This window comes from Oncorhynchus mykiss, chromosome 25 (genome assembly GCF_057628025.1).
Source record: "Oncorhynchus mykiss isolate SJ-2025 chromosome 25, ASM5762802v1, whole genome shotgun sequence".
NCBI classification, from domain to species: domain Eukaryota; kingdom Metazoa; phylum Chordata; class Actinopteri; order Salmoniformes; family Salmonidae; genus Oncorhynchus; species Oncorhynchus mykiss.
Window position 1 is genome coordinate 36,026,621 of NC_143046.1, and position 27,372 is coordinate 36,053,992.

At 41.3% G+C, this 27,372-nt stretch overlaps 2 protein-coding genes across 5 annotated transcripts in view; one reads left to right on the top strand and one right to left on the bottom strand.

Moving 5' to 3' along the window:
* LOC110505100 (gamma-aminobutyric acid receptor subunit alpha-2) overlaps positions 1-27,372 on the top strand; it is a 56,711-nt gene that overhangs the window by 9,417 nt on the left and 19,922 nt on the right. For all 4 annotated transcript variants that reach the window (XM_090219750.1, XM_021584072.3, XM_090219751.1 and 1 more), the window contains exons 4-9: positions 3,547-3,614; positions 6,674-6,894; positions 7,785-7,867; positions 13,821-13,964; positions 20,809-20,961; positions 25,865-26,067. In XM_090219750.1, the coding sequence (XP_090075876.1) occupies positions 3,547-3,614; positions 6,674-6,894; positions 7,785-7,867; positions 13,821-13,964; positions 20,809-20,961; positions 25,865-26,067 (872 nt within the window). The remainder of the gene's footprint in view (positions 1-3,546; positions 3,615-6,673; positions 6,895-7,784; positions 7,868-13,820; positions 13,965-20,808; positions 20,962-25,864; positions 26,068-27,372) is intronic.
* Positions 13,971-27,372, bottom strand: part of LOC149971804 (uncharacterized) — a 65,326-nt gene continuing 51,924 nt past the window's right edge. Inside the window, exons 3-4 of the mRNA XM_090219753.1 lie at positions 15,262-15,544; positions 13,971-15,155 (exon numbers count right to left, since the gene is read on the bottom strand). Coding sequence (XP_090075879.1) covers positions 14,907-15,155; positions 15,262-15,544 — 532 coding nt within the window. The 3' untranslated portion in view covers positions 13,971-14,906. The remainder of the gene's footprint in view (positions 15,156-15,261; positions 15,545-27,372) is intronic.

Consider the following 27,372-nt stretch of genomic DNA (forward strand, 5'->3'; position numbering starts at 1 on the left):
TAAAATTCATGATTTGGTTTACTTTTCCATTGAATATGAATAGGCTGCTGCTATTTTTTTTTTATGATTTAGTTCTATGGTGTTATTGACTGTAGGCTTGACCATAGAATCATAGAGCAGTGTATTATAGGATCTCTATCCACAGGTTAAAACATGGTATTATTGTATTGTAAAGGTCTCACGTTAAAACAGTGCATTAGAATGGGCTACATCAGGGTCACTGTCAGTGGAGTCATATTTCATATTTCTACATATCTAGTGTATTTATTCATCTAGTGTGAGTCTGCACACAGCAAGGTGTTTTCATCCACACATATGCATTCGAAAAGTATTCAGACCCTTTGACTTTTTCCACATTTTGTTACATTACAGCTGTATTCTAAACTTGATTACATACAAAAATAAACTCCTCAGCAATTTACACACAATAATAATGACAAAGTGAAACGTTTTTTTGAATCTTTGCAAATTTAAGTATTCAGACCTTTTGCTATGAGACTCGAAATTGAGCTCAGGTGTATCATTTTTTCATTGATCATCCTTGAGGTATTTCTACAACTTGATTGTAGACCAACAGGCACGCCTGTCCATAAAAGGTCCCACAGTTGACAGTGCATGTCAGAGCAAAAACCAGGCCGTGAGGTCGAATGAATTGTCCGTAGAGCTCCGAGACAGGGTTGTGTAGAGGCACAGATCTGTGGAAGGGTACCAGAACATTTCTGCAGCATTTAAGGTCCAAGAACACAGTGACCTCCATCATTCTTAAATGGAAGAAGTTTGGAACCACCAAGACACTTCCTAGAGCTGGCCGGCCGGCCAGCCAAACTGAGCAATCGAGGTAGAAGGGCCTTGGTCAGGGAGTTGACCAAGAACCCATGGTCACTCTGATAGAGATCTAGAGTTGCTGTGTGAAGATGGGAGAACCTTCCAGAAGGACAACCATCTCTGCAGAACTCCACCAATCATGCCTTTGTGGTAGAGTGGCCAGAACGAAGCCACTCCTCAATAAAAGGCACATGACAGCCTGCTTGGAGTTTACCAAAAGTCACCTAAAGACTCTCAGACCATGAGAAACAAGATTCTCTTGTCTGATGAAACCAATATTGAACTCTTTGGACTGAATGCCAAGCGTCACGTCTGGAGGAAACCTGGCACCCGAGTGGCATAAGGCACTGCATCTCTGTGTGCTAGAAGCATCACTACAGACTCTGGTTAGATCCCTGGCTGTATCACAACCGGCCGTGATCGGGTGTCCCATAGGTCTGGTCTGATAAAACAAAAATATAACTGTTTGGCCATAATGACCATTGGTATGTTTGGAGGAAAATGGGGGAGGCTTGCAAGCCGAAGAACACCATTCCAACCGGGAAGCACGGGGATGGCAGCATCATGTTGTGGGGGTGCTTTGCTGCAGGAGGGACTAGTGCACTTCTCAAATTAGATGGCATCATGAGGTAGGAAAATTATGTGGATATATTGAAGCAACATCTCAAGACATCAGTTAAAGCTTGGTCGCAAATGAGTCTTCCAAATGGACAATGACCCCAAGCATACTTCCAAAGTTGTGGCAAAATGGCATAAGGACAACCAAGTCAAGGTATTGGAGTGGCCATCACAAAGCCCTTACCTCAATCCCATAGAAAATGTGTGGTCAGAACTGAAAAAGAGAGTGCGAGCAAGGAAGCCTACAAATCTGACTCAGTTACACCAGCTCTGTCAGGAGGAATGGGCCAAAAGTCACCCAACTTATTGTGGGAAGCTTGTGGAAGGCTACCCGAAAGGTTTGACCCAAGTTAAACAATTTAAAGGCAATGCTGCCAAATACTAATTGAGTGGATGCAAACTTCTGACCCACTGGGAATGTGATGAAAGAAATAAAAGCTGAAATAAATCACACTCTACTATTATTCCAACATTTAAAATTCTTCAAATAAAGTGGTGATCCTAACTGACCTAAAACAGGGTATTTTTCTAAGATTAAATGTCAGGGATTCTGAAAAACTGAGTTTAAATGTACTTGGCTAAGGTGTATGTAAACTTCAGACTTCTACTGTATACAGTACATGGATGATTTATAAAGCCAGGCACATTTAACCGTTAGACTATTGATTATAGACCTAGTGAAGTTGGAGTTTCTCTCTCTTCTCACTTTTCTTAGACAATTAAGGCAAGTGCTGTTTTCTCGTCTCCTAACTCCGCTGCTGCCTCAGCCGCATTGTTCTCAACACCAATAAGCTGGTTAACTTTGCCATTATGCACATAGCAACATGGTCTATTAAAAGGTGCCAATTCAACAGCGCACTGATGTGTTTCAGAACCGCGGACTACGACCACTATCCAACACGGGAGAAAGCGCATTTGTTATAAAGTTATGTTATTTTCTATTTGTGTTGCACAATTGTTCTTACATAATATAACCATATGCAATTTCAGTGTCTACGAGTGATGGACTGTGCCATCCCCACGGCCTCCACAATAGATCAGTCCTCTCAGACAGGTGCAAATCAGACAGCTGTCTTGTACACCATGATTATTATATATTGTTTTTGATACTGCTCAACTAAAGAAATCTCGGTTGACCAACAGCCTATTGAGCAAACAATTTTGGTGGAATGGAGTTTTGGCTTTCCATGGTGATGTCACCATGCGGTAAATGTGTTGATAGACCAAAAAAAAAGAGTTTCCAACCTCTCTGCCAATAACAACTCATTTCACATTTTCCCCTTCCCACTTAGACAGTCCTAGCTAAACTATGCCTGGAGAAATTGCTCTTTGCTCAGCAGTTGTTGTTTCTTTTTGACCATTTTAATTGAAAACTATCATGGTAAGGTACTTCATTGTTACCCAGATATAATTTGATATTGAGATCAAAATGGCTGCATTGGACCTTTAAACACCTATTTTATAGTGGAATCCAGTGTATGTATTGCTAAATGTATTGCACACATTACCCAACGAGCCGTCTGTTCCTCTCGATATGTACTAGTTCATAAATAATAAGCATATCCATTACACGCCTGTGTGTCATTTGTCAGCAAACGCAGTGAACAGAGCGCGGTAAGCGCACTGGGCCAGCTCTCGCTCGCCGAGTCGCCTTGCATGAGAGCACTTTATTTTAGGCTAATGAGAACCTCTTTAGAATACACATGAGTTTGTGTCTGTGTGAGTTACTGTGTGTGAGTTGCTGTGTGTGCGCAGCAGAGGATACTTGTAAAGCCTGAAAGCTTTTTTAAGAAATTACCCAAGCGTATAAGAGATTAACTTAATGAAAGAGATGCCCAGGAGAGAAACCAAAATGTGTGTGCTGTTGTTTTCTCTAGCACTGAACAGAGGTAGGCCAGACAGGATGGTGTCGTTAGGAGTAAAAATTGAAGTGTTGTTTTACTGCAACGCAGGGAAGTGCCACTCAAAATAAGAGCCTCAGTAATTCATACTGAAGTGTCTAGTAATAGATCTGTTTATTCATGTTCAGCGAGGAAGAAATGGTCTCATGATCCGCCTTCCCGTTTGTTCTATTTTAATCCTCCTTGGTATTATGTTTTTCAGATCGTGTAACAGAGGTGAATACCAATGTCTACGTCACCAGCTTTGGCCCAGTTTCAGATACAGACATGGTGAGACCACATTCTAAATCTTACAAGTACCCTGTTACCACACTGAGCCAAACTGGGCTGAACCAAGCCAAGCTGTACTGGGCTGCGCTGGTTACGCATTCCCCATAGTTGCTGTAACTGTGCTGGAATGGGCATTGTGAATGGAAAAATATGCAGGCCAGCACAGTAGAGTTTTGGTCTACCCTATAGTGTGAAGCAAGCATGTAGGGAAATGATTTTAACCTGACCATATCAAATGTACCACTATGCAGAAATAACTGCAATTTATTACCATGACAACACAATTATGTTAAACAAGATATGACGGGAAAGGACCAAATTGGTTCTTATAAATGGTTTCTGTGGTGTTTTACTATAATATTATACTGTTGTAAGAATGGTTTGGGGTAAACACTTAAGTTTTTTCATTGTAAAACACCACTGAAACACAACAGAGATCTTAATTACTACACAAGAACGTAGAAAAACCCAATTCTGATTTTGCCATTTCAGGTATTTTGTTTACTGTTTCATTGCAAAACCACCATTCGGCGCCATTTTCCTTTCTGTCGCTTATTTGGACCTCTTAGTCCTGTTCGTATTCATTAGGGCACGCCATATCAAAACATTTTGCAACTGAAAATGAAAACATGAAAACAAGCATTTCTCATTGGACGGATTCCGTTTGCCCCTTCCTGTTTCCGTCCGTCTTCTTCAGTTTGGTGCCAAATGAATAGGACCCTGGTGTTTGTGTTTGTTCCAAGCAGCTTTGCCTGGCTCTAGTGGAGCACCAAAGCCCCCCCTAACACTGACGCCTTAAGATTACAGCTCCCCTGATCGTCTTCAAAGGGCCCTGGCTTCAAACATAGCCAAGAGACCCCTCTCTCCCTCGCTCTTCCCCCGGGCAAATCATCCGCTCCTCTCTTTCTCTTCTCTGGCCAGGCATCACACCTTGTTACCTTTCAAAACCTCAAAATCTTTCCCCTTCGCTTTCCTCCACAGCAGACTTAAGATCTCTGTAGCCAATGCTCCAGCTTGCGTCCCCTATTCAATTTCACTGTTCAAGGGACATGTTTAAATCAGGTTCTGGAAGAATGAGGGAGAGAGAAAAGGAGCGATAAAGCGCACGTGTTTTATTCCCATTGTGTTGCTACCTTTGCTACATTGTTCTACCCTTCTTCATCCTGAGTGCTATTTCACTGTCTGGACTCCTTTTGGTACAGCAATATTATATCTCTCACTCTCTCTCTCTCTCAGGTTCTCCTTTCATTCTCTTCTTTTGATGTTGTTTTCTTAGTTTCTTTTCAAAGGCAGAATTGTCCCTTCTTTCTTCTTCCCTGGAGCTCATCCCTATACATCGTTTTCCTCTTCACGGCAACACCTTTATCAGTCTTACTATAGAGAGAGATGTGTTCTCTTCCCCCCCCCCCCCACTCGGAGCCGTGCCTATTCCTTCGACAGTTTTGTTTTATGAATTATAAAATAAAAAAATTAATAAAAAAATCGACTCTGTATTCAAGTCACTTCTTAATTTATCTTGGGCTTGTATTCAAGAAAATACACGCACCGATTTTTCATTCCACACTCACAGTCCCGTTTTAAAAACGGCAACATCCAGCATGAGCCATTCTTTAAATGAACATTATTGTAGGAGCTGTTTTGGCCTGTGTGTTTGTTCTGTTGTCTGTGTGGCCGGGAGTGTAATTGCCTGAATATTACCGTAATATAAGATGCACCCAAATTGGCTCCAACAACTACGAATCAGCTGTTATCTATGAAACATTTATGATATTTGAAGAGCAATGCAGAATTCAAACCCTATCACCCCTAAAAGCAACATATACATTAGGCACAAGTTCCCATTAAGTATTCACTAGGTGCGTGTGTCCCATGTCGTGGTAAGGAGCGTTAACTTAAGATGTGTACGATCGTCTTGATGCAAAGCCATGCCTTAATAAACACCTAGGGAGACTATCAGTATTATAATTTATTAATGTGTGCATGGTTGACGGTAGCTGGTAGACATGATTGATAACGCCACATAGCAATCTTTGGGATTTCCATACCGAGTCCAGTGGACTGCATGAGGTGCAAATCTACTTTGATAAAGCACAGAATATTGTTATCTGTTGTTGCCATCAAATGGCTAGTTGGCTGAAGGTAAAATTATGAATTGACTGTTTTCATTGCCCATGTGGTCTCATAAGCTGTGATGTGCTCACACCTAAGGCATGTTTTTCCCATTCCAGCTCATATGATTTTGAACACAGCTAGTAAGCACACATGCACACTTCTTTCAATACACTTTGCCCTGGAGGCTATAACAAGCCAGGTATCCTTTGGGGAATGACGGGAGAAGCAGGAGAGAGAGAGAGAGATTGTTCTACCTCAGCACTGTATCTCATGGCTCCAGGGCTGCTAAATCAAGTAGTGGGGGTTGGATAGGCAGGATAGGTACATGGCACACTAACACCAGAGACCTCACCTTGTATAGGCTGCTCTGCTCTAAAGAAAAAAACATAAAACTCCCATTCGGTGTGGATTAATGGCAGGCCCAAGTGTATGCAGGAAGAGCAGTGAGTCAGTAATGGATGTTATAGGGGCTGCATTGTCTGGAGGGGATAAGACAGAGAGAAAGTGTGCCATCCACCTAAGCTTCATCACAGGCTGTTTTCACAGCCTCTCACTAGGTGCTGCTTGTGATTTATCTGTTTACACTTGAATAATTTAACAGACGCCTTGCTCAAGGGCACACCGATAGATTTTTCACCTCATCGGCTCGGGGATTCGAACCAGTGATATTAAGGTTACTGGCCCAACACTTAACGGCTAGGAAAACATTCAGGGCAATTGTAATATAGTAGGGACTGACAGCTAAGGAAGGTTCAGAAAGGCAGGTGGTACAACTGAAGATAGTGTCATTTTTAGGTGAAGGTGCAGGTTTTCATATTCACAGTGCAGAAATAATTTGCAATAAAAAAAAATTATAGATATTTTTTTTTGTAAAGTGAACTTACGGTTCAAGGTTTTATTGTCTGTAATCGATTGCCGATTGCTGACAACGTTACTTCTGCCCACAGGAATACACGATAGACGTGTTCTTCCGGCAAAGCTGGAAAGACGAGAGGTTGAAATTTGACGGGCCCATGGACATACTGCGGCTGAACAACTTGATGGCCAGTAAAATATGGACTCCGGACACGTTCTTCCACAACGGGAAGAAGTCGGTGGCTCACAATATGACCATGCCCAATAAACTACTGAGGATTCAAGACGATGGCACCCTACTTTACACCATGAGGCAAATACAGCTCAAACCAAACTATTTGAATTTGTGTTAGGAATGATTCATGAAGTTGAATGAAATATTATTACTGTGGCAGGTGTAGCTTGTTCTTTCAATTCATATGGAACAGAAAAACACAGTTAAAAGTTTGAGCACCGTACCCAGTCTCTCCCAATGTCACCCTTAACCTAAACACATTTTATTTGAATGCATGACACACATTGCATGTAGCACATATCCCCTTGTTTCTCCTCATCGAACCAGTTTCGGTGTACGCCTCCCTTTGCCGCAGTAACCCCCCTAAATCAATAATTATGTTATTTATTGCGATATTTGACTCACTCAGTGCCAATGACAGGGGACATTACTTTGACAAGTGAGTCCCTGTAGAATACAGATGAAAGCATTGCCCAGTCAGAGGCTATTTGAATGGAATCACTTAGGAAAAGAGCATTGTCAGGTCCTTTAGGCTGGAATTAATATAGATAGAGAGCATCTCCACTGCACACAGTGCAATATATTTCAGAAATAGCCCACTATAAATCTGGGGGATGCTCATAGTTTGTGTGCCCTATAAGCATTCTCTATCTCTAGAGCTTTGGTTTCCATCAACTCTGGTTTATTACTGATTGCACCTTAGTTTAGATTAAAAGAGGCTCCCATGCTTGTTTGGTACAACTCCATTGGTTGTTCATTCTGACACTACCAAACACGACATATAGCTAGCTACAGGATGTAATAGCCGTAACTATTGCATACTGGTTCACATCAACCATATTTGATGGAACAGTGCAGAGAGAATAACAAAGTGAAAAGGATGTATGCCTGCACAGTTTGGTCAGCACGAGTGTGTGTGTTTTTGGACGTTACAGTGACGCATTGTGCTCCATGTGTGTTGTATCTAGGTTGACGGTTCACGCGGAGTGTCCTATGCATCTGGAAGATTTCCCCATGGACTTCCACTCATGTCCCCTGAAGTTTGGCAGCTGTGAGTAATGCACGATTGACAAGTGCAGAGAGTGCAGAGACACACAGGGTCACTGAGGGCGGCAGGGCATGACTCTCCTGAAAAGAACGTGTGATTTGAAATGCATGCAGGAATCAAATGTGTCTAAGATGGAGTTGCTCAATAGGTCATGTGTCATATGTTACCGGGGTCTGACTTAATACATCTGTTGAGAGAAAGGGATAACGCATGCGCTAAGTACCGTAGCACTAAGGATCCAATTGATTGGAAGTCCTACAGAAAGTTAAGAAACACCAGCAAAACTAAAACTAGAAATCCAAAACGCATCCGCGCCTTCCGAAAGTATTCACACCCCTTAACTTTTCCACACTTTGTTGTTGTAACAGCCTAAATTTAAAATGGATTCAATTTAGATTTTGTATCACTGGCCTACACACAATACCCCAATAATGTCAAAGTGGAATTGTTTTTTAATTAAAGAAATGTTTACAAATGAATAAAAAATGAAAAGCTGAAATATCTTGGGTCAATAAGTATTCAACCCCTTTGTTATGGAAAACCTAAATACATTCAGGAGTAAACAATTGCTTAACAAGTTACATAATATGTTGGACTCATTCTGTGTTCAATAATAATGTTTGAATGACTACCTTATCTCTGTACTCCACACGTCATTTTTTGTAAGGTCCCTAAGTCGAGCAGTGAATTTGAAACTATTTCAATGACTCACAAAGAAAGGCACCTATTGGTAGATGGTAGAAAAAAAGAAAACATTGAAAATCCCTTTGAGCATGGTGAAGTTATTCATTACACTTTAGATGGTGTATCAATACACCTAGTCACTACAAAGATACAGGCGTCCTTCCTAACTCAGTTGCTGGAGAGAAATGAAACTGCTCAAGGATTTCACCGCCAATGGTGACATTGAAAAAAGAGTTTAATGGCTGTGATAGGTGAAAGCCGAGGATGGATCAACAACATTGTAGTTACTTCACAATTACTAACCTCAATGACGAAGTGAAAAGAAGGAAGCCAGTACAGTATACAAAAATATTCCAAATGTTTACAATAAGCCACTAAAGTAAAACTGCAAAAAAATGTGATAAGGAAAATAACTTTATGTCCTGAATACAAAACATTATGTTTGGAGTAAACGCAACACATCACTGAGTACCACTCCATATTTTTGTGGCTTCATCATGTTAAGGATATGCTTGTCATCGGCAAAGACTCATTTGTTTTTTAGGATAACAACAAATGGAATAGAGCTAAGCACAGGCGAAATCCTAAAGGAAAACCTGGTTCAGTCTACTTTCCAATAGACACTAGGAGACAAATTCACCTTTCAGCAGGACAGTAACTTAAAACACATGGCCAAATATAGACTAGAGGAGCTTACCTGTCACGTATACTCCCTCTCCAGCCTCTAGGTCATCAGGCTGCTGATTATCCCACACACCTGTCACCCTCGTCAAGCGCCCCAGCGCATCATGACACTCACCTGGACTCCAACACCTCCTTGATTATCTTCCCTATTGTAAGGTTCTGCTTTTCTTTTCTTAGTCAACCTTGTGTTCTTTTTCTTTGTGTTCTTGAAAGTAGCCCTGTCTTTTTGTGTTCTGGAACGTAGCCCTGTCTTTAATTTTTGTTCATTGATTTCACCTATGTTCGTTTCTCAGCTGGTCTCATCAGCTCCCTATTTAGTTCAGTTCTTTCTGTTTTTTTATGGTTGTGAGGTATGTTTGTTTTTGACTGCCTACCTGTGTTTGACCATTGCCTGCCTGTGACCACGATTCCTGCCTTCTGCAAAGGCTTAATAAACATCCGTCGCGATCTGCGCGTGAATCTACACCTTTTTCTCCCTGAGCATTCATTACAGAAAACAATACCCCACAACCATACAAACAGAAAGAACTGAACTAAATAGGGAGTGGATGAGACCAGGTGTGAAATGAACACAGGTGAAATCAATGAACAAAAATGAAAGACATGGCTATGTTCCAGAACACAAAGAAACAGGGCTACGTTCAAGAATACAAAGAAAAGGAACAGAAGGTTGACTAACAAAAGAAAAGCAGAACCTTATACCTATATCTGTCACTCCCCTTGGTCCTTTCCTCAGGTGTTATTGACTCTGTTTCATGTCGGTGCGTTGTGTTTCGTGTTTATTTATTAAAACACTTACTCCCTGTACTTGCTTCCCAACTCTCAGTGCACTCGTTATGTACCAAGATGACTTTGAATGTTCCCCGACTGTCCTAGTTACAGTTTTGACTTAAATTGGCTTGAAAATCTATGGCAAGACCTGAAAATGGCTGACTAGCAATGATCAACAACCAACTTGACAGAGCTTGAAGAATTTTAAAAAGAATAATGTGCAAATATTGTACAATTCAGACGTGCAAAGCTCTTAGAGACTTACCCAGAAACACTCACAGCTGTAATCGCTGCCAAAGGTGATTCGAACAGGTGTACTTCTGTAAATGAGATTTCAATTTCAATAAATGGGGTATTGTATGTAGATGGGCGAGATACAACAAAATGTGGAATAAGTCAAGGAATAGGAATATTTTCTGAAGGCATGTATATATGTACAGTGGGGCAAAAAAGTATTTAGTCAGCCACCAATTGTGCACGTTCTCCCACTTAAAAAGATGAGAGAGGCCTGTAACTTTCATCATAGGTACACTTCAACTATGACAGACAAAGTGAGAATAAAAAAAATCCAGAAAATCACATTGTAGGATTTTTAATGAATGTATTTGCAAATTATGGTGGAAAATAAGTATTTGGTCAATAACAAAAGTTTATCTCAATACTTTGTTATATACCCTTTGTTGGCAATGACAGAGGTCAAACGTTTTCTGTAATTCTTCTTTTTTTAAGTCTTCTTTTTTGCGACTGCACTTGAAGAAACTTTCAAAGTTCTTGACATTTTTTTGTATTGACTGACCTTCATGTCTTAAGGTAGTAATGGACTGCTGTTTCTCTTTGCTTATTTGAGCTGTTCTTGCCATAATATGGTATTGGTCTTTTATCAAATAGGACTATCTTCTGTATACCATCCATACCTTGTCACAACACAACTGATTGGCTCAAACGCATTAAGAAGGAAAGAAATTCCACAAATTAAAAAAAACTTTTAACAAGGCACACCGCTTACCTGGAATGCATTCCAGGTGACTACCTCATGCAGATGGTTGAGAGAATGCTAAGCGTGCGCAATGCTGTCATCAAGGCAAAGGGTGGCTACTTTGAAGAATCTCAAATAGAAAATATATTTTGATTTGTTTAACACTTTTTTTGGTTACTACATGATTCCATATGTGTTATATCATAGTTTTGATGTCTTCACTATTATTCTACAATGTAGAAAATAGTCAAAATAAAGAAAAACCCTGCAATGAATACTGTAGGTGTCCAAACTTTTGACTGGTACTGTAGTTGCGGCCACCAGCTTTGAATGAATTACCACTGTGACCTTTGTTTTTGGTGTCAATCAGCGCGGCACCTTGCTCTCCTCCATGTCAACAACACCATCACATTTTGTAATTTCCAAGAGGCAGAATATCATTTCTTTACTTCACTTGATTTGAGCCTAAACCCTTTATAAAATCCCACACCATAACAAACAAACACGGGAACCAAGACCAGGAAAGTCACAAGGATAAGAATAGATTTTGGTTTGTGCTGCTACAAACTTCCGCCAGTTACAGCAAAATCATTGCATAACCACTGAGGGTGTTGAATTGTTTCGATAAACAAAACAAAGAAATGGGGCCAAATGCTTCAGCCCTTAAAAGCAACACAAAAAAAAAGCTTAGTGAGTCAGTACGTGACATTGCATGTTGTGAAGTACACTGCAAGCCATCCCCTGGCTGTAAAATGTATGACCTATCAACCCTAAAAGCTAAACGTATATGCCTGTGGGAGAGGGGGTTCTACTAAGCTAACATATGAAATAGTTTTAAAATGGTCATACCGTGGATCATTTAGCTATTAGATTTTTGTTATTGTAAGCGCCATGCAGGTATAAAAAAAATATACAATTTGATACGATATTGAATTTGACCTTTACTGCTGTAGCCCATAGAAACTCATTGAATTACACATCCATAAATGGCAAAACAGAGAGTCAAAAAAAAATCTATCATAAATACGTTTTTTTTTAGTGTGTGTCCATACTGCCGTTCATTTTAGAAATCAGTATTGCGTTACATTGAGACACTTGTGGGTGTCCTCGAACAAACGGAGAACACCGTTGTGTTCGTAAGTGTCTCCCCTTTCCATAACGGACGCTGTAGACAGAAGTTGTCAAATTGGCGGTACCGACTTCAGACGAGTCCCGTGGGGCTTGTGGGACAAAGCGTTCAGACGCTGCAGACGTTCGTTTGTGAGAAGACCTATTTTTCAGGACGCCTCTTAGTCTGCCAAAACAGCACTGCAGCTCTGTCACTTTCCACTGCAGATGTGGAAGGTCGACATGGGTTCAATCCTGCACGTCCGCCTATCTCTAGCTTAAACAGACAGATTTTGATGGGGATTTTTGTGTTGTGTTTATTGATTGACGCATGGCTGCGTCAATCGACTATAGGGGGAAACTCATCCATTGCCAATAACCAATTAATAATACAAGCCTTGCTTTAAATGTCAAGATGAGTTAATATGTTAAGTGTTTTCATGGCGCAGCAAGACTCGCAGGGAGAGAGTATGATTCCCTAATGGCATTGATGAGTCACTGTCGATGTTTACTATATGAAATGTGTTGTCCTCTTGATATCTGTGTCTCTGTATTTAACACCCACGATAAGGAAGATGTGATGGTTTTGGCAGAGCTTCCTGCCAAAACCACCACATCTTGGCAGAGCTTCCTGCCAAAACCATCACATCTTCCTCATCGTGGGTGTTTTATACAGAGACACATATCAAGAGGACAAGACATTTCTATATACACTGAGTATACCAAACATTAGGAACACCTGCCTAACATTGAGTTGCATGGGGCATGGACTCTACAAGGTGTCGAATGCGTTCCACAGGGATGCTGGCTCATGTTGATTCCAATGCTTCCCACAGTTGTGTCAAGTTGGCTGGTTGTCCTTTGGGTGGTGGACCATTCTTGACACACACGGGAAACTGTCGAGCAGCGTTGCAGTTCTTGACACAAACCAGAACCTTGACACCTACTACCATACCCCGTTCAAAGGCACTTAAATATTTTGTCTTGCCTGTTCATGCTCGGAATGGCACACATACACGATCCATGTCTCAATTGTCTCAAGTCCTTTTTTAAGCTGTCTCCTCCCCTTCACCTACACTGACTGAAGTGGATTTAACAAGTGACATCAGTAAGGGATCATAGCTTTTACCTGGTCAGTCTGTCATGGAAAGAGCAGGTGTTCTTAATGTTTTGTATACTCAGTATACACACTACCTATCAAAAGTTTGGACACACCTACCTATTCAGGGGTTTTTCTATATATTTACTATTTTCTGCATTGTAGAATAATAGTGGAGATATCAAAACTGTGAAATAACAAAAATGGAATCATGTTGTAACCAAAAAAGTGTTAAAAAAATCAAAATATATTTTAGATTTTAGATTATTTAAAGTAGCAACCCTTTGCCTTAATGACAGCTTTGCACACTCTTGAATGAGCAGGTGTCTAAACTTTTGACTGGTACTGTATGTATACACACGACTATGGTGTCATTTGGATCCTATATAATTTATACCAGGTGTTTATTTCTTAAGTCAATAGTAATTTTCTTTCAGTTGCCAAACAAAATGTACAAAAGTTATTGAGATAAGCTTCTGGAGTAGCTTTTTCTGTCGGAAATTATACAACCCTTAAACAGTTCCGTGACTTCATAGACACTCTTCTATTAAATGATCAGAAATGACAATGAACCACTGCCCTATTTTCAAATGCCACACTGATGCTGTTACCCTTCACTCTCTCTGTGGTCTTAGATGCCTATACGATGTCAGAGGTGACTTACGTCTGGACCAGTAAGCCCGCCGACTCTGTGGTGGTGGAAGGCGAGAGCTCCCGTTTGAACCAGTACGACCTGCTCGGCCAAACAGTGGGCCAAGAAACCATCAAGTCCAGCACAGGTAAACTCAGGATATTATCGTTTTTTTTTTTTTTTTGTCGTTTTGGTACTATTTCCACAAGTATGTGGTACATTTTCACAACTCTTAGTACAAAACTCCAAACTGGCCAGGCGTGTGACGCAGCCAGCCTTTCATTCGAAACCTGTCATTGCGCATTCATTTGGATTGTAAACATCACCACACAACCATTGTTTCAAAATATAAGTTCATTGTGAAATGTAATAAGAGTGTTGGTTTAATCCACAAAACACAACATAATGATATCTATTCAATTTATACGTTTTAACGACACGTTTATCCAATAGCAAACAATGCAAGATAGTACGTGTTTGAAATCATCCTTAGAAGTCTCGAAAGTAATATGCTACTGTACTGTAAATTACAGTAGATTTCACAGTTTTCACATACACTTAAATTACCCAACAAATTTACAGAATATCTATATTTCCCATAATATCTATCCAATGTGTAATCAAAGGTGTGATCAATGAGGACATACTCTACTAATTCATGCAAAAAAAATAAAAAAGATATTAAATAAAAAATGTAAATTAATCAAAATTAAACATAATGTTTAGCACACATTCATTTGCATCAAGTCTGTCTTAAACATTTGGCCATAAATTCTCATCCACATCACAATCAATGTTCTCATTGTTCATGCACCATGGGAGAAACCTTTTTTGTATGGCGAATCCAAGCTTGACCTTGGTCTGCACTGATCCATGGCCAGAAGGAGGGTCGCACACTCATGGGGATGGCTTTCATAAACCTTCCACCATGCTGAAAACAAATGAGAGTATGGGGGCAGGTATAGGGTCACGAATCGGGGAATTGGGGATGGGCCCGAAATCATGCCTGAACCACCTCTGCACGATGGAACCCGACATTGTCCCAGACAATGACATAGGTGACCCCTTCACCGTGACAGACCTGCTTAATTCAATTGAGAAACACAATGAGTTGTTCAGCGTTGTAGAATCCAAGTAATGGCCTACGTCCTACCACACCATCTTCAGAGATAGCGTCGCCCATGGAGATGTTTCCCCCACGTTGTCCAGGCACTTGGATGATCGCTCGTTGGACGATGAGGTTCCACCCACGGCGTCGAGTTTTGGCCAGGTTGAAGCCCGCTTCATCAACAAAGATATACTTGTGATGGTTCATAGCAGCGTCAAGCACCATCACCCTCTAAAAATATATTTTGGTTAGTTATTTTTACAGGATAGTTCCAATATGATATTGTGAAGTAGCATGTGCATTAATAGTAACAGTAATATGGTATATAGTGCTGTACCTGAACATACTCGGCCCGCAGTTGTTTCACCCAGTCGTTGTTTCTCTCAAAAGGCACCAGGTAAATGTGTTTCATAGACACCTGGTGCCTCTTCAAAAGGCGGGCGATTGTTGGTGGGCTGATGGATGCCACATTGGCAAAGGTGTCATCATTCTCCTCAATGGCCTGCTTTATTTCAGACAGCCGTATGTCATTCCTGGCCCTCACTATTTCCACCACTGCCCACTCCTGCTGGTCAGTCAGCACACGGCCACAGCCACCACTATGGGGTCTTCTGTCAATTCTGATGGTAGAACAGAGTATACTGTCAATAGATCATACTGTAAGAATACTGTAATATGTTTTAGGAATTTACATGCATTACAATATGTCATTTACTGTAAATGTCATGGTAAACCATAGTACATATCCTGCAGACTAAACAGTTTTCTTGGCGAAATGTTCTCATAATTGACGGTCGATCTTTTCAGATTGGGGTGAACTAATCTGGCAGCCTTTGCCGTGGTAAGGCCTCTGTTTACAACATGGTCAACGACGATGGCCCGGACTTCATTAGACACAACAGTTCCCTGTCCTCTGCCTCGCTCTCTCTGATGTCTACCTCTTTGACGGTGCCCATGCCCACCTCTTTGACCTCTTTGACAGGGCCCACGCCCATGTCTTTGACCCCTTTGATGGGGTCCATGCCCACCACTTTGACCTCTTTGATGGGACCTATGTCCACCTCTGACGGGCCGCTTGTCCACAAGCTCTTTGATTTCTTCTTTTCCCTTGCTGTCTATCCTGCTCCATGTTGAAAGAAATTGCAAGTGTACACACACCGTGTGTATATGGTGGCCAATTGTTTTTACCACTATGTGAAATCAATTAGTGATATGAGTAGTCATTAGGTATGGTTATCATGTATAATACATGTCATTTAGATGTTTATACTTTACAAACACCCGTTTTGGTTACGAAATCCCCCAATTACATCTCACTCATCCCAAAGAACCCCCTCTTTAGCAACCAAGGACTAGGCCTAGATTCTAATGAAATCCTACAAAGACCCCACTGTGGATAGGCCAAGTCTCCCCAAGAGTACTAGAAACCCAGGTTTCGAAACACTATTAATTGACCCAGCCTGTGGATAACAGAGGCTGAAAGAATGTTCAGTCCCTGTCCTATCATACTGAAACAGTCCTCTCATGCCTGATGAGCTTATTTGTAAGAGCTGCGACTAGTCTGACTAGGGAACCAACTGCACAAAACAACAGCCGATTCCGCTTTGACTGTTGAAACAAGAGACTCTCCACTTTACTTTGGACCAATCGGACTACAAAGGCTTCGGAGACACAGGTGCGCAGCCTCCTACGAGAGGGGAACACTCCTGGTCTACTCTGTCGGTTTGAGAGGAAGCAGAAGCCCAGCTGTAGGAGCTGCCATTCACTCAGGCACACAGGGGAGCGCCGTTCTGAAAGGAGGGCCGCCTCCTTATTCCTGAGCTGTACTGCTGCTGCTGGTCTTATTTTGGAGCCGTCGCAAGACACAAGAGGCGCCTTGTCTCACAAAAGTGCACCAGAGCGATAAATGGGGAAGAAATGCTGTGTTCTGGGCTGTGAAACAAACACACAGTAAAAAAAAGGGAAGGAAAAGTCTGTGTATAGGAACAGATGGAGAAAAAAAAGCTGTCAACAAAGGGGTTGGAAGGGAGTCCTTAGCGTAAGGAGAGACATTCGACAGTGACACATACACTCCACCAAGAGGCAGACAGGCTCGTTTTAGTTGTATGGCGAACAGGTTGTTTGTCAATATTGAGCATTGTGACCTTTCGCAATGCAGTTTTTCATCTTATTTTCGGGGTGTTACAAAATATGTGTATTACTGAGGGAAAGCAGAAGGCACCGTGGAATTATATATATTTTCTTATTACACTACATTTCTTGACTGTGCTCCACCATTGAAATAAAAGCAAAATATGCTAGGGAGATGTTGGCTGCTTTGAATAATGCCAAAAGCTCCTAGGAAAATACAGAATAATAGTTATTTATAGCCATAGAGAAGGCAGAGAGAAACCTCAGAGAAACCCAGAGAAATGCGGGATGCGCTCCAGCTATGTGGCATGGCATGGGATTGTCTTGTCACCATGACTTTGGCAGCAAAGCGGATCAATACGGTGGCCAATGTAGTGGTCTTCAATGATTAGTATCTGCCCCCCTCTGCATGTCTCCGCATGAGTCTCTGGGGAGCACTCTCGTCACAAAAGTCATTGCATGTTTGAAACACTCTTGAGGACCTTCATGACCAGGTCAGTCTGGTTCTATGCAGCGTGGATCTGTTCTCCTCCTCTGTCATCCCTCCTTTTCCTCCTCCTTCCTTCCCTTCTTCTTCTTCTTCTTCTTCTTCTTCTTCTTCTTCTTCCCCTTCACTTAGACATCACACACTCCCGGGTTTAGTGCCACTATCCATTACTATCCATAAGTCTACATTCCAACAATGTAGAGAAAATTACTGTTGGATGTTTTAACATTCAATGGGAATTTCTAATCATTTTTCATTGAGGAGAAAGCCCTACGATCCCAACTAAATGATTCAGTCATATGCCACTGGTCTGAAAGTGCAGTGCTTAAAAGATTGAATTCCTGGGCTTAAGTGGCACTAAGAGCGTTGTCCAAGTGAAATACGAAGGAGCCCCCCGTCACTGAATCCCTTCGTTTTACTATCCCCTACATATTTGCTGATTGTGTTTAAATGAATCATTCATTAGTACCGTGTCAGTGTGTAGTCTACCGTTGCGGTAAACTAGGTCGTTTGGCACGACTACCTGTACTCTGAGGCTTGAGTGTGAGGGATATCTTGCATCGGGCCACGAACATAACAGCTAAATTGTTTTAGAAAATCATTTAATTTAGTTGTGTTCTTATTTTACATTGAGTCACAGAGAGGACATGGGGTGTTTTCCAAAGCAAATGAGTGGATCAGAAATGACAAAATAACTCAAAGTTGATATCAAATCAAATCAAATGTATTTGTCAGATACACATGGTTAGCAGATGTTAATGTGAGTGTAGCGAAATGCTTGTGCTTCTAGTTCCGACAATGCAGTAATAACCAACGAGTAATCTAACCTAACAATTCCAAAACTACTACCTTATACACACAAGTGTAAAGGGATAAAGAATATGTACATAAAGATATATGAATGAGTGATGGTACAGAACGGCATAGGCAAGATGCAGTAGATGGTAGGTATCGAGTACAGTATATACATATGAGATGAATAATGTAGGGTATGTAAACATTATATTAAGTAGCATTGTTTAAAGTGGCTAGTGATATATTTTCCATCAATTTCCATCAATTCCCATTACTAAAGTGGCTGGAGTTGAGTCAGTGTGTTAGCAGCAGCCACTCAATGTTAGTGGTGGCTGTTTAACAGTCTGATGGCCTTGAGATAGAAGCTGTTTTTCAGTCTCTCGGTCCCTGCTTTGATGCACCTGTACTGACCTCGCCTTCTGGATGATAGCGGGGTGAACAGGCAGTGGCTCGGGTGGTTGTTGTCCTTGATGATCTTTATGGCCTTCCTGTGACATCGAGTGGTGTAGGCGTCCTGGAGGGCAGGTAGTTTGCCCCCGGTGATGCGTTGTGCAGACCTCAATACCCTCTGGAGAGCCTTACGGTTGTGGGCGGAGCAGTTGCCGTACCAGGCGGTGATATAGCCCGACAGGATGCTCTCGATTGTGCATCTGTAGAAGTTTGTGAGTGCTTTTGGTGACAAGCCTAATTTCTTCAGCCTCCTGAGGTTGAAGAGCCGCTGCTGCGCCTTCTTCACGATGCTGCCTGTGTGGGTGGACCAATTCAGTTTGTCTGTGATGTGTACGCCGAGGAACTTAAAACTAACTACCCTCTCCACTACTGTCCCATCGATGTGGATAGGGGGGTGCTCCCTCTGCTGTTTCCTGAAGTCCACAATCATCTCCTTAGTTTTGTTGACGTTAAGTGTGAGGTTATTTTCCTGAACATTTGAACGAATTCATGAAAATGTGCATCTCAAATGGAGGTGTGCTGGCGTCATCAGTGCCGACAGGAGGCTGAAGCTATCTAGAATCAGGCTCTCCATCTTCATTTACACCAACAGAGGGCTATGTCAGCGCTGCCCTATGTCTCCTGCCTGATTCTGTAATGAGGGATGTATTGCTCATCTGCTGGGAAGGCATCCTTCCCCTGGTCTACTCCATTCCCCATCAAATGTGGCTGACTTAACAAGCTATAGGGGAAGGCAGGCTAGCTACCTCCCATCTGCCTCTTTAGAGCAGTGCAAGTCCCTCACCACCACTGTCTCCAGGACACCACCGGGTTTGGAGGGTGAGATTAGTATCTTCAGTATTTCCCATCCTTGGTGGCCTAGGATCTTAGTATCCGGCTGATGATATCCTCCCCAAGCTGAGGCCAGGTAGTGAAGTCCACACACCTCCACCCACACCCCGTTGGGCAGAAGACCAACAGCCCAATCTGTGGTCTTCATCTTCAGCCAGGGGTGAAGGGTGAGATCCATGTCTCTTGCACTGCCAACCCTGGCCGTGGCAGAAGTGTTACATACATACCTCCATCCACCTCTGAGGACATTGCTTTTGAAGATACACATTTTGTCTGATAGGCTGATGTTCTTAGCTCTCCATACTGGTCTTAACATGGTGATCACGTCGCTCATGGAATTGCCATCCTTGGTCATCTTTTACCCAAGATAAATTAACTCGTCCACCTTCCACAGCAGGGTTGTTGATGTTGGTTTTGGTGATCACCCATAATGGTTTTTGTCTTTTGAATGTTGATGTTGAGTCCTGCTATTTGTGCGGTCTGACAACTTCTGAGTTTTTGCCTGCATGTCCTGATGTCAACTTGCAAGAATAGCGAGATCACCTGCATAGGCCAGATCGTCAAGCACTTAGTCAAGTGTCCATATGATCCCACGTTTTCCACCCGTTGTGGAAATCATTAAGACTCCCTCTAAATGGGTGTAAAGCAGGCAATACTGTAAGTGCTCTTGAATAACAGGGATACAAAATATTTTGCGATTAGCCAGAAACATAAATCACGTTTTCCTTCTGCCAAGTGGCAGTATCAAGGCCTTTATTGCAGAATCACAACAAATGAGATATATTTCTCTGTTCTGTTGCCATGGGTAACACGCATCTTTCTCTACTCATCTCTAATCTTGGGTTCTTTTTTAGATATTCTCCCATTACAAGTCGTGCATGCTGTTGCGTCATTGGCATTATTTAATGTCCTCGGATGCGCTTTAGTTTTCAGATGCGGTTATACAGTCACCATGTGCAATGCTTAATTCAATTGGCCTTGTTTGAAATTTGAAAAGTACACCATTTTTCTAACATTGCATATCAAACCCAAAGTATCCACATCCATATTATTATGAATTCGCATAGTGATAAATGTGAACTGGTGAAAAATATATGTATAATTGTACTTGAATTAATATGGTTACCCTTTATAGAGTGGTACTCTAGTTTGGGCAGTATAAGTTAATAAAGCACTCTTTTCTCTCTACAGGCGAATATACTGTCATGACGGCACATTTCCATTTGAAGAGGAAGATTGGTTACTTTGTGATACAGACCTATCTACCATGCATCATGACTGTCATCCTCTCCCAAGTGTCCTTCTGGCTGAACAGAGAGTCCGTGCCAGCTAGGACTGTGTTTGGTGAGTATGGGGCCACCTATCCTGCTTTGATGTCAAAGGGAGATATGCACAAAGGTTTGAGAGGATTTGTGTGTACCCCTTTTGCTCTATCCATATCTCTCCTGCTTTCTCCCACCATTTTTTACACTACTTACTCTTTCTCTCCTCCTCTCTGTCTTATTTTGGCTTGGTCCTGCATTGGTGACATAGTAGTGGCAAGTTATCATGTCATGCAGACCGCCTAATTGCAGTTCAGTGTTGCTCTGTGGTGCCAGGAGCCTTGAAGATGTGCCCTGTGTGTCCATTTGCCTGTTTTCCGACCCACTCTGCGGTATAGCTGTTTGTATTACTGTGTAATGAATGAGCAACACTTGTTCCAATCCTGTGCGACAGCCTGAAAAGCCAAGTGAGTGTTTGTTCTGCCATAGCAAGGTAATTGAATTCAGTGCTAGGGGCCAAGAGGAGGGCTAGCTTAATAGTGTGATCAGAACTTAGCCTGTTTACGAAAAGCAGGGGGTTGTTTGGTAGCCAATGCCAGACCCCATCAAAAATAGGCATTTTCTTTTCAGGACAACCAGGGATACAGGTAGAACACAAAACAATTTGACATAAACAGTTGCATTCATGAGTTTTATCGACAAATGTCAATAAAACAAAATAAGGCCTGCCAAAGCAAAAACCTGATTACAATTAATTTGTAGGAATTCTCTATGTACAGAAATGGTTTGATCAGTGAGAAATTAATATTCAACTTGTCAGTGACAACTGTGTGGAGTTTGTGACAGCAACTATGTGAGTTTATTACAGTAGTATAGACACTTTATCCCAGGATTTCATATGATCGTCTATGTAGAAAAACACCTGACCTTCTAATGACTCTTGTGTAGCTTGTGAGCTTCATAGAGCAAAACATGTTACAAGTGGGTGTTCCTGAGAGTCTTAGCTTTTAATAGTTTGAAGCTCAAACCATTCTGATGCTACAGACGATTTTGTAAAAAAAAAAAAAAAAAGACCCAGCCCCTTCGGGATCTGTCCTCGTCTCACAAACACCGCTCAAGTTCAGCTCCACGTTAATCAGAAGAAAAATACAACTCCAATGGTGAATGTAGCTCAAATACAAAGTTTAGAAGGGGTTTAGAAGTCCTAAATCACGCTGGCGCAACGGTGGGGCCTCATTGGGTTAATATTCCCCCGTGGGCTACATACTGCAGAAATATCCTCTGTACACCTGGGCAGACATTGATGGACAGATTTTATTTGGTCATTTGAAAACATGTACAGCACAGTCATATCACTGCAGAGATGATTACCATTCACACATGATAAACACACTATATTATATAAAGAATAAGCACATTACACAATAAAGTCAGCAACTTCTGGTGTGAATAACCTTTCTGAATGAATCATGCAAACAGAGCAAGCAACTTTTGACTGAAGATGGCAATTAAAAATGTACTCTGGAGCTGTATGACTCTAAAGGCCACATAACTCCAACTAGTGAAAAAAATAGGTTCATTTTAGCAGTTACTGTATGATAAGAATCATGTTTTCTGCTTAATACAAATTATACATACAAATAATTTAGGTTTTGTGATAATTACCTTTTACAAGTAACTTTTTTTTTTAAATCCCGTTTATGGTGGAATGTCTGTTCCAGGCTTTACTGGTAGATTGGTTTGGTAATACTGAAGGGAGGCTGTGCTAGCCTGGCATACACTTTTGAGGGTGTTAGTACTGTATGTTAGTGTGTAGGTAGCACCGCCAACAACCATCCTGATGTGTTCACGGTAGAATGGGACATGGTTGTGTAACCAGCTTTAAAGGATCAGGACATTTCTAGATAGGATTGGGTTTGCTCTGAAAAGGGGGAGTTGGTTGGTTTATTATTCTCTGTGTCCCTTTAAGCCTCCTCGTATTTCAGTGCCACAGATAGTATACCCTCGGCAAAGTGGGCAGCGAATTCATGTTTTTCTGCAGATAAGAAAAAAATTGGTTAAAGAAATTCAAGCGTTTATTCTCAACCTTAGTTATAAAAATACAATTTGAGTAAATACAGGCTCATCTCTTATTTGCAGAGACAATGTTTTTACTTCATGTTTGATGTAAATTGCATCCAGGCACATTTTTTGCAGCCTCGTTGTGCAGTAAAGGGGGCTCTGAAAAAGCTTGAATAAATGCTCCAAAAACGCCCAAATGTGTCTTTTTAGAAATGGAAAATCTCTCAGTATAGTGATGCAGGTCTTTAGATGTTGTACACGTAAAATGTGACCAACCATCTTATGTAGAAACATGTAAAATTGTGATTTTTAAATTGGATAAAAGTAGAGACTTTTAGAGCTACAAAATGGAATGTCATACTCTACAGTCCGCACACCGGACGCTCTGGCCGATGAGTAGGGTTGATCCGAACGTTGATCCGGCAGTCAAGCACCCAACCTAACTGGCTAACCATTTTACTCGCCCTAGCAGAGCTGGTTAGGCTGTTTTCATGTTATCCAGAGCGTTGGTGACTGTAACTGTGCTGCTGGCAACAATTTAATTATGCTTTTTGCCAACGTTTACTGATATCGGCCATATTCAAAGGGTGTTGAGCATTTGTAAATTCATTAGTTATTCTGCGCTCTCTGGTACACTCAGACGAGAGTGCTCTGAAATCGTAGAAGATGGCCAGCCTGAATTTACAAACGCACCCAAAATGGTTATTTGTATAGTGGAGTCTTTTGTTAAGGAATATAGCTAGCTAGCTAGCTATGTAAACAATGAAGCATAATCCCAACTCACAACGTTACTACCTTGCATGAAATCTAGAATCGGATTCCTGTTTCGCAACAAAGCATTGTTCACTCATTCTGCCAAACATACCCTTGTAAAACTGACTATCCTACCAATCCTTGACTTCGGCGATGTCATTTACAAAATAGCCTCCAACACTCTACTCAGCAAATTGGATGCAGTCTATCACAGTGCCATCCGTTTTGTCACCAAAGAACCATATACTACCCACCACTGCGACCTGTCTGCTCTCGTTGGCTGGCCCTCGCTTCATAGTCATCACCAAACCCACTGACTCCAGGTCATCGATAAGTCTTTGCTAGGTAAAGCCCCGCCTTATCTCAGCTCACTGGTCACCATAGCAGCACCCACCCGTAGCACGCGCTCCAGCAGGTATATTTCACTGGTCACCCCCAAAGCCAAATCCTCATTTGGCCACCTTTCCTTCCAGTTCTCTGCTGCCAATGACTGGAACGAATTGCAAAAATCACTGAAGTGGATACTCATATCTCCCTCACTAGCTTTAAGCACCAGATGTCAGAGCAGCTCACAGATCACTGCACCTGTACATAACCCATCTGTAAACAGCCCATCTATCTACCTCATCCCCATACTGTATTTATTTATTTATTTTGCTCCTTTACAACCCAGTATCTCTACTTGCACATCCATCTTCTGCACATCTATCACTCCAGTGTTTAATTGCTAAATTGTAATTATTTCGTCACTATGGCCTATTTATTGCCTTATCTTACCTCATTTGCATACACTGTATATAGACTTTTTCTCTATTGTGTTATTGACTGTATGTTTGTTTATTCCATGTGTAACTCTGTGTTGTTGTTTGTGTTGCACTGCTTTGCTTTATCTTGGCCAGGTTGCAGTTGTAAATGAGAACTTGTTCTCAACTAGCCTACCTGGTTAAATAAAGGTGAAATAAAAATTCAAATGAATCTGCAAGGAGCTATCCAACCAGGTTCAATGTTAGCTAGCTAAGCAAATGGCTCTGAGATATGAATAATAAGGTCATACACGTAATGTTAGCTAGCGAGCCAGCCAGCGAATGTTAGCTAGCTAACTAGGTAAACAATTAGCCATAATGACAACTCATGACATTACTACCCTGCATGAATCTGCAGGTAGCTAACCAACCAGGTTCAATGTTAGCTTGCTAACATTAGGCTATAGCTAGCCAAGCAAATAGCTTTTTCTGTCAAAATAAGAAACATGTAATATCTGAAAATGTAGCTTACATACATCATTCATGGTTGGAGGTGACTCCTGTCGGATGACATAGTTGCCCTTCGTTTGGAGATGTAATCCGGAGACAGGTGCTTTCTCCACCTCCTTCTCGATAAAACTCAGTCCTCCAGAAATTGGAGATCCCCATTTATGCAGTTTTAATACACGTTAGACAGGATTACCTAGACATACTGACCAGCTCAAATAGACAGAAGCGTGCTATATGGCAGACCAATTCAAACTTATCTCTCGGCATGTCCAGCCCACTCATTATCTCAGCCAATCATGGCTAGCGGGAAGGTAGTTGACTTTTTCTTTGGCTAAACCAATGAGGCTCATAATTAAAAATATATATTCGTATTTACAGATAGCATACACATTTGTTATTAAGGCACATGAAAGTTCACATGTTCGAGAAGGCATTTTGAAGAAAAAAAACGCATTTTGATAAAAAATAAAAGTTTACGTTCAAGCGGTTCTCCTGTGAAGCAGTGACCCACGACATACGCCTAGTTTCCTGAAACAGGTCACAAATTCTGTCATTCGGAGCCCTCAAATATGTACCTACATTTACATATCAGCCAGGACGCACACTGGCTAACTAGTGAGGAAAACACAGGAGCTGGAGATCGCCCAGCATGCTCTGCTCCACTTCACAGGTGTGCGGAGCTACAGCTCTGATATGATGAACTTCGATTTATTCTACAGCACTATGATAACTACTATTTCTCCACAGCTTTTTGTACAAGATGTTACATAAAATAGTTTTTACTATACACCTACTCTTCTTTGCTAACCAGAATGTAATTACTTGGCTGTACATGGTATCTGTAGATAAGGTACTTAAAATGATTGAATTATAATCTAAGGAAACTGACCACACTGAAACTGTTTGCTGTTCCCCTAGGTGTAACCACTGTGCTGACAATGACCACCCTGAGTATAAGTGCTCGTAACTCCCTCCCCAAGGTGGCATACGCCACGGCCATGGACTGGTTCATCGCTGTCTGCTACGCCTTTGTCTTCTCCGCCCTCATTGAGTTTGCCACCGTCAACTACTTCACAAAGCGCGGCTGGGCCTGGGATGGGAAGAGCATTGTGAATGACAAGGTAATGGAAGCATATCCCCCTCTGATTGCCTGACATGCAGCATTTTCAGAGAGAATCCATAGTGATCTTTTTGTTTTGATGGGTCCCAACCCATTTCCATATGATATCCAACCAGAGGGCCTCAGAATGTGTTGTGTTTGCATCAGCATTCAGGTCGTTCCCCGTGCGGCAGCCACAGGGAATACTGGAGCTCGAAGACCATGTGCAAATGAACGGATTTACGTAATGAATGTATAAACACACATATAGTTGCCTACAACCATACAGATCAGAGAAAACAATATGGTGATACAAACACAGAAGGTCACAGGCTTTTTTAAAGCTTTCTGTTCAGGGAGGGATAGTAAATTGGGACCCCATGAAGCATAGCCAGGTTAAATGGGTTGAGATTACAGAAAATAACATATGGAGAGGGAAACTGTGAGAGTCATACAGTGAAAAAGACTATCTGTGTGGGAAGATCAGTTTGAAGTGAATCAGACTTTGTGGGGGTAATAAACATTTGCTGTGACACACTTTGCGTCAGTTCATTAGTTAGACACCGCAAAAAAACTAAAAAGTGAAGTGGAACGGTTGGGAGTGAGTTTGAATAAGTCCTTCAGAATGTCCGTATTCGTCTTTAAAAAAGCATATATATTTAAATATACTGGATATTTCAGTGGTCATTCAAAGTAATACAAGTAAATGAAAATACATATCATATAATACTTTTGATCAGAGAATCACTAACCATGTACCGCTAACCTACAGTATGACAGCTGAATTGATTGGGAAATTACAGTGGCTAGGTCGGTAGAATGGAAAGCAGCATTTCGTGAGTGATTCCCAACTGGGCACAGACGTCAATTCAACTTCTATTCCATGTTGGTTCAATGAAATTTCAATGAAATGTCGTGGAAACAACGTTGATTCAACCAGTGTGTGCCCAGTGAGTCCTCACAAAACCTAAACAAAAAATTTGATTTGGAGATTTTCACGAAATGTAATGAATAGAAGAGTCCTTCAGAAGAAGGATTGTTTACATATACTGGACATTTGTATCTAAAAGCATAATTGAAAAATTATTATCAAAGTTGGCATATTTACCCAGCCTGCTTTAAGACTCCATAGGTGCTACAAAGCATATTATGCATAATATGAGTAGTATTTTGATTCCAATAACTTTTGTTATATATTAATGTAGGAATATTGAAAAAGATAAACGTGAATTTTGAAAATATACAAATGCTGATTTGTAAATTGTTTCTGTCCCAACAAAAAAAAAACATTTTGGTGACCAAAAGTTGTAAGTTCTTTCGAGCAATC